Here is an 8357-nt window from a genome sequence, read left to right on the forward strand (position 1 = left end):
TATAATATAAAGTGTCTTCTATTTTTTCTGTAAAGTCTGCTGTGACTCTTACCTGCCCCTGGTTTTAAGGTGTTTGGATGATGTTCATTAGAGCTTTGTTCACTAGAGAGCGCTGATTTCTCCTGTCTGAAATGATGTGTGCCGTCTGATGCTGATCTGTGGTACATAAACACACACACACACATATACACTATATAAGCATATAACACTAACAAATTAATCGAAAAACACAGTCAGCTAAGTGGCCCTTTGCAGCGCTACATATACAAAAGCAGCTTTAATGCGATAAAAACTGACCCAAACACACATACTATAGTTCATATTCAAATCCAGTTCAACCATGCTATACACACACACAGACCTGAGATAGCGGATCGCTCGCATGTCCTCACTGTAGCTCACAGAAAACAGTTATGAAACAAGAATTTAGTTTATGAAACACAGGGAGAGAAATGGAGACTTTCACTTCTTATACACAGTAAGTTTACTGTAAAAAAGTAAAATAATGGAAAGCACAGACTCAAGGCTAAGCATTATGGTTTATCTCAGAGAGGCAGACAAAACTATCCTATAATATCCTACCCTATTGTAAAGCCTCTAACTACTATAATATCTTCACCTCAATGATGTTTTAACAACAAACATGAAATGAGCGACAAGAAATGCCTCTACAGAGCCTGAAAATCATGCAAATTTAGCAGCAATATAGTGATTATAGGAGCGTCTGAGGATATTCAGCGGAGCTGAACTCACCTGAAGGACAGAGAGCGGACTGAAGCTGCCACCCTGCCCAAAAGAGAATGTCTGTTTTTCTCTTCCTCTTCTTCCTCTTCCTCCTCTCTCTGAAAGTAAGGAATTGATGAGATTGATGAGATGTTTGGAAAAACCCAATTTCACCGCAGAGAGTGACTCATGTGGCAAGTGTGTTTTATTGTGGCAACACATTTTAGGTGTGTGACAACGAGTTCATGAGCACATTTTCATGCCTTGTGAATGGTCGTGGTGAGTTTGTGGCAAGTTTAAGTACTTTTATGTGTCTTTTTCCAGTAAGACTGTGTGCCTGTGTTTGGGTTTATTAAGCAGTACTTTGGGGGCAATAATATATATAAATATATATAGTGCCGTGAAAAGGTTTTTGCCCCCTTCCTGTTTTTTTACATTTTTTGCATATTTGTGGCACTTAAAAGATTCAGATCATCAAACAAATTTTAATATTACACAAAGATAATGCAAGTAAATATAAAATGTAGTTTTTAAATGATGATTTCATTTATTAAGGGAAAAAAGCTGTCCAAACCTGCCTGGCCCTACGTGAAAAATGAATTGCCCCCTCCTGTTAAATCATGAAAGAACTGTGATTAACCACATTATTTTAGAAAGCTGAGTTAAATTTCATTTGCCACACCAAGGTCTGATTACTTCCAGACCTGTTGAATCAAGAAATCACTTAAATAGAACCTGTCTGACAAAGTGAAGCATGCTTAAAGAGCAACACATCATGCCACGACCTAAAGAAATTCAAGAACAGATGAGAAACAAAATAGCTGACATGTATCAGCCTGGAAAGGGTTATGAAGCCATTTCTAAGGCTTTGGGACTCCAACGAACCACGATCAGAGCCATTATCCACAAATGGAGAAAGCTTGGAACAATGGTGAACCTTCCCAGGAGTTGCCGGGTTCTAAAGCCATTTCTAAGGCTTTGGGACTCCAGCGAACCACGAATATTATCCACAAATGGAGAAAACTTGGAACAGTGGTGAACCTTCCCAGGAGCGGCCAGCCTACCAAAATTACTCCAAGAGCGCAACGACGACTCATCCATGAGGTAAAAAAAGCACCCAGAACAACATCTAAAGAACTGCAGGCCTCACTTGCCTCAATTAAGGTCAGTGTTCATGATTCAACAATAAGATAGAGACTGGGCAAAAACGGCATCCATGGGAGAGTTCCAAGGCAAAAGTCATTGCTGACCAAAACAAAGGCTCGTCTCACATTTGCCAAAAAATATCTTGATTATCCCCAAGACTTTTGGGCAAATAAAAGTCCGGATTTAAATCCAATTGAGATGCTGTGGCATGACCTTAAACCGTCCCCAGTCATGCTTGAAAACCCTCCAATGTGGCTGAATTAAAACAATTCTGCAAAGAAGAGTGGGCCAAAATTCCTCCACAGCGAATCGATAACTGGCAATGAGTCTTTCATAAACGCTTGATTGCAGTTGTTGCTGCAAAGGGTGGCACAACCAGTTATTAGATTTCGGGGGCAATTACTTTTTCACATAGGGCCAGGCAGGTTTGGACAGCTTTTTTCCCTTAATAAATGAAATCATAATTTCAAAACTGCAGTTTGTACTTACTCAGGTTATCTTTGTGTAATATTAAATTTTTTTTTTTTTCTAAATATGCAAAAGTTTACTTTTATGATTAGTAATTTACTTTAGGCTATATGAAAACAATAGATATCTACATCACGTCCTCATTTAAACGTGTATACACTGCCATTCAAAAGATTGTGATCAGATTTGTTATGCTTTTTAAAGACCGTAATATTGTGAGATATTATTAACAATGTAAGCCTTACCATCACTTTTTATTAATTTAACACACCCTTGCTGAAATAAAATAAATTTCTTTCAAAATAACAACAAAAAAGAAAAAATTACCGACCCCAAACATTTAAACGGTTGTGTATATTATTACAAAATATTTCTTTTTTTAAATAAATGCTTCTTTTTTTTTTTTTTTACTTTTTATTCATCAAAGAATCCCAAAAAAAAAAATCACAGATTCCAAAAAAATATTAAGCAGCAAAAACTGTTTCTAACATTGATAATAAATCAGCATATTAGAATGATTTCTGAACGATCATGTGACACTGAAGACTGGAATAATGATGCTGAAAATTCAGTTTTGCATCACAAGAATAAATTGTGTTTTAAAGTATATTAAAATAGTAAACCAATATTTTGAATTGCAATAATATTTCATAATATTAATGCATTTTTCTGTATTTTTGAACAAATAAACGCAACTTTGATGAGCATAAGGGACTTCTTCAAAAAAATATTAAAAATCTTTCTGATCCCAAACTTCTGAACAGTAGTGTATGTCAGGGTTATTATCATTAACTAAAACCATACAAATCTTCATTACCTGGGGGGAGGGGGGATTCAACTTATTTTATTCCAGCTAGTTCCCAAGGCAACATTTTTCATTTTCGTTTAGTGTAAGTTGAAGTACTAAAAATAGCTACAACTAAAATAATAATAAAAAACGAATAAAAAATGACAAAAAACAAAATTTTATGAAAATAAAAACAGAAATAAAAATGACATCTAATTTAAAATATTTAAAAAACTTTAATAGTATTATAAATGATACTAAAACAACACTGAAATGTGCTTGATAACTCGAAAATGAATAAGGATCTGTGTGTTTGTCACATCCCCCGTGGATTAGTCCCTCAGGGTCACCAACAGACCCAATCATTTAAAAAGCCACATGACTGCTACATCACACACTGTCCTAATGAGTGTTTGCAGTCACAGGAGACTGGAGGGAAGGAAGTTGCTGTTGTCATGACGATGCCCTTAATGCACAACAAGTTCATATGAAAATTAGATTGTCTCTTTCATTTGAAAATGTTTATTTTAGTGTGCATGTCTGAGTCTGCTTGTGTGAGAGAATCTGTAATCATTTCAGTGTCACAAAGAGGAAATGTGTTGCTTATTGAACAAGCACAACCACATGTGACGTGTGAACATGTGACGTCAATAAATCTGTTGCAAAGCAACCGCTAAAAGAACCAACAGAGTAAAATGCTTGCAGCACCTCATATGAGACTCGTGTTCATTTCTATCTGGTTATTAACACTGTCAAAACACGTTGGCTTTGTTTAGTCAGGCAGACAGCAAAAATCTTATTTTTTAAATTTATTTTATCTATATTTTTTTTACAGACCAGATTCAAGGCACATACAATACTGATTAGAAATCTGATCTTTTTTCATTATTACTACCTGAATGTACATTAATTTATACTCACTCTTTCATCACATAGGGAACTACATGACATTCATTATATAGTGAATAGTAAATTAACAAATGTCACCAAAATGTATTGTCAACAATTATTTTGAAAATGCTTAAAGTGGCATATGTTGAAGAAAAGGATGAGCCTCTAGTACCTCAGACTTGGCTCGGCTCTCCTTGCGTTTCAGGAACCCTGGAAGCCTCCTCAAAACCAGAGTGACTCCATTTGGATTTTCCTCCAGTTTTTGAACAAGGTTTGTCCGGCTCCAGCCAACCTGAAATAGGATGTATCGTTTACATTGCATAAAATAAATGCATATTTGCATCCAAAATGGTGCTTCTTTTGCACCTAATGCTTGTTGCTGCACCTAACTTTGGGTCATTTTCAGAAAACTGTGCTAGATTTTGAAAAATAATTTCATTTAAAATGGCTTTTTAATCTCCTTTTCTTTATTTAAAATAACTATTGTTTTTCTTCTGTGCCTATCAGTAATTGCAGGACACTGGGCCACAAGCTATTACTAATCCAAATTAGTGGACAAAAGACATCTGCTCAAATCCAGCAGGCAGGTCATCAAATGGACCGAAGAGTCTTACTGTGCCAACCCGGGGTTCAGCCCCTCTCATTAGAACCCTGGCTAATTTCCTTCCTTACAGCAGTCTTTATGTAAATAACACCAGTATATCACTATTAGTACAGTTAAACATCATTAGCATTAAACAGTTTTCACTTACCACTATCTGTCCGTTGACCTGAATGACTTCATCTTCCGCTAAAATCTTCTCACAGATCTCTGTAGGAGACTGTAAGACAGGATTTATGGTTATGTACAACACAGTGTTCTAAGACACACTACTGAGTAAAAGAGCACAAAAACACTTCTACCAATAATACCAAAGGAATGATTGCAATGGCTTAGAAGGAACCGCCACAAGCAGAAACCTCATGCCCGTTCAAACTGGCATGTGCCCCTTTTTGAACCAACTGGATTTTGAATACAACATCAACATCTTTAAGATTGGATGATTATTACACTACCATTCAAAACTTCAGGGTAAGAAATATTTAAAAATAATAAAATAATACTTTATTCTGCAAAGATATGTTATATTGGTCAAAAGTAAAGACTGACAGTAAAGACTTTTATAATATTACAAAATATTTCCAAGTAAAGTAAATGTGGTTCTTTTGAATGAAAGAATCCTTCCACAAAAATATTATGCAGTAAAACTGGTTTCAACATTGAGAATGTTGCATTGATATTAAAGTAATAAATGTCTCTTGAGAACCAAATCAGCATTATAATGATTTCTGAAGGATCATGTGACACTGAAGACTGGAAATTTCAGCTTTGCAATCACATGAATAAATTGCATTTTGCAATATATTAATAGAAAACAGTTATTTTAAATTGTAATATTATTTTAAAATATTACTGTTTTTTTCTGTATTTTTGAACAAATAATTGCAGCCCTGGTGAGCATAAGACACTTCTTTAAAAAAAAAAATCCCACCCCCAAACTTTTGAATGGTAACGTATGTTAAAATATTTTTGTTTTTGTGTGCATTAGTGTTTGTGTGTGTTTGACTAAATATGGCTCTTTTATTAAACTTTTTTTTAGATGAAACTAAAGAATATGATATCCCAACTCCCTCTTCCCCTATTTCTGACCCTAAAGAAAGCAGTTTACGTGGAAGCATCATTTTATCTCATTCTCACGAGTCATAACAGAAAAGAAAAATGAGCAAAAAAATGTGCAAACAATTCAAACCCATGATTCTTGTTTTAAGCGAGTCCAGAAACCTTTAAACTAGCCCACTTTTTCCCTAGGAGTAAGTTAACCTTTCGCTCACTCGGTTATGAGCCAATTCATTTATGTGTTCATTCACTGCAAACACATCCTCTCATATCTACCAGCAGACAATTTAGGGAATGATTTACCCTGGTTTATGCCAGAAAAACACTAATTTCCCTCCCTAAATAAATACATTAAGAAAACAATATGATGCTTTTCAATCTTGGTAAAACATATTGAAGCGCTGGGGTACCATCAACCTGTCCTACCTCTGCTGCTGTTCCAGTGACAAAATGATTTCTGGATCCTGAGGTGGTGATCTCAATTCCCTATGTGAAAGAAATAATGTGCATATCAAGCCAAGAATATCTTAAACCTCAGCTAAACTAGAATTCAATGGATTTGACATTGGTTCCTGTAAGCGAGATGAGAATCTGGGCTGGTAATTGGTCCATGAACCCTGCTGGTTTGCTTTAATATTCAGCCCTCCTTCCAGCATTATGACAAGAAATTCAAAAGGAGAACTGAGGGAGCATGTTCAGACCGGCACTGGTCAATGAATCGACTGCAGTATCAGATGTCAGCCCAAGTTGGATCTAAATAGTATTGATTGTGCTGGAAATGTGCTGTAAGCACAGAGACCTCCTGCTTAAGAGACAATGAACCAGTATGGTCCAACCTCAGGCTAACTGAATCCATTAGTATCTGTCAGATCAATAATAATCAATCATGTCCAGTTATATACCCTGCCAGATATACCCTGCCAGATACTTACCTGGCAGGGTAGACACCATGATCAAGAAGGTGGTTCACCCAGGGTGAGGCTCGGCCATTGCACTCTGGTCTCGACTGCATAATTTATGGTAGTGGGGAACTGTGTTCGCACTCTCCCCTGAATTTTTTTTTTGGGGAAGTCGTGGCCTAATGGTTAGAGAGTCGGACTCGTAATCCAAAGGTTGCGGGTTCGAGTCTCGTACCGGCAGGGATTGTAGGTGGGGGGGAGTGAATGTACAGCGTTCTCTCCCACCTTCAATACCACGACTGAGGTGCCCTTGAGCAAGGCACCGAACCCACAACTGCTCCCCGGGCGCCGCAGCATAAATGGCTGCCCACTGCTCCGGGTGTGTGTTCACGGTGTGTGTGTGTTCACTGCTGTGTGTGTGCACTTTGGATGGGTTAAATGCAGAGCACTAATTCCAAGTATGGGTCACCATACTTGGCCACATGTCACGTCACTTTCACTTTCACTTTATTATATTCTCTGAATCTTGCTTTCTCCAAAGCATGCCAAATAGAAACCTAATGAGTTTTCCCACAACCTCTCTCCAGAAATCAGGAGAGGCAGGTCTCACTTGGCAAGAATAACAATTATTTTTTTATATTTTGACAGACATTCCTTTGTCAATAAACTTCAGTGCACTGAACAGTGTGAAACCCTGCTATTGGATTTCCTTGTATGGTTTGTGGATGACTGCCAATGCAATCATTCATGTTGCATTGTGTTTTTTGGGTCTGATTTGAAGACACACAAAATATAAAGGCCCCAAATTCACTTCAAATATGTCAAAAATGATTTAAAAAAAGACTATGTGAGCCTTCAGAGCATGACTGTTCTTAAACAAACCAGGGCAAATTTAAACCAATCATACAATTTTTAATTGAGCATTTTACCAGTCCACAGACACCTTACAGAAGAACGTCTCAGGTTACATATGTAACCCTAGTTCCTTGAGGGAACGAGACGCTGCGTCAAAAACGCTAGGGGAACGCCTTCTGCGACCCACGCTCTGAATCACATGTGAAATCAGTCCAATAGCTGAACGGGACGTCACGGCGGATGACGTCTTTTGTGGAGCTGCCATGTGTTTGCGTCTAAGGTACAGAAAGGAAGAGCTTTACATAATTAAACTCTCTTTAAATATCTTCACCCTTAGCAACATATTAGCTGAATACAATACAAAGTGAAAGGACTGTCTGAGTAAAAATTTGAGCTGTGTTTAAAGAAGGGAGAAAGATGATGTTGAAACTCCATCTGTACCTCTAAGCATGATTAGTTCTTTATCATTTGCAAAACTACAGTGTAAATTTAACCTCAGCAATGTATCCAAATCATTATTGAATACAGAAAATACAGAAAACAAGATCACTAGAGTACGTTTTACAAGAAAATAATATTTCAGTCTTTCTACTTCAAAGTCTCATGTTTAATTCAATGCATTACTTGCCTTTTCCTTGTAATTAAAGGGATAGTTCACCCAAAAATGAAAATTTTATGTTTATCTGCTTACCCCCAGGGCATCCAAGATGTAGGTGACTTTGTTTCTTCAGTAGAACGCAAACGAAGATTTTTAACTCAAACCGTTGCAGTCTGTCAGTCTTATAATGGAAGTGAATTAGAATCACGGCTTTGAGAGTCAAAAAAATAACATAAACAAAACCAAATTAAACCCTGCGGCTCGTGACGATACACTGATGTGTAAAGACACGAAACGATCGGTCTGTGCAAGAAACTGAACAGTATTTATATA

General features: G+C 36.8%; 1 protein-coding gene across 3 annotated transcripts in view; it reads right to left on the reverse strand.

Moving 5' to 3' along the window:
* The window catches only part of LOC107721552 (connector enhancer of kinase suppressor of ras 1-like), a 36257-nt gene that overhangs the window by 10659 nt on the left and 17241 nt on the right, over positions 1 to 8357 (reverse strand). Inside the window, exons 7-12 of one of the 3 annotated variants that reach the window (XM_016529635.1) lie at positions 6099 to 6158; positions 4768 to 4836; positions 4188 to 4307; positions 754 to 842; positions 362 to 391; positions 53 to 156 (exon numbers count right to left, since the gene is read on the reverse strand). In XM_016529635.1, coding sequence (XP_016385121.1) covers positions 53 to 156; positions 362 to 391; positions 754 to 842; positions 4188 to 4307; positions 4768 to 4836; positions 6099 to 6158 — 472 coding nt within the window. The remainder of the gene's footprint in view (positions 1 to 52; positions 157 to 361; positions 392 to 753; positions 843 to 4187; positions 4308 to 4767; positions 4837 to 6098; positions 6159 to 8357) is intronic. The other 2 variants (XM_016529649.1, XM_016529644.1) reach the window with 2 other exon arrangements.

Source organism: Sinocyclocheilus rhinocerous, unplaced genomic scaffold (assembly GCF_001515625.1).
Source record: "Sinocyclocheilus rhinocerous isolate Xijiao unplaced genomic scaffold, SAMN03320098_v1.1 scaffold432, whole genome shotgun sequence".
NCBI classification, from domain to species: domain Eukaryota; kingdom Metazoa; phylum Chordata; class Actinopteri; order Cypriniformes; family Cyprinidae; genus Sinocyclocheilus; species Sinocyclocheilus rhinocerous.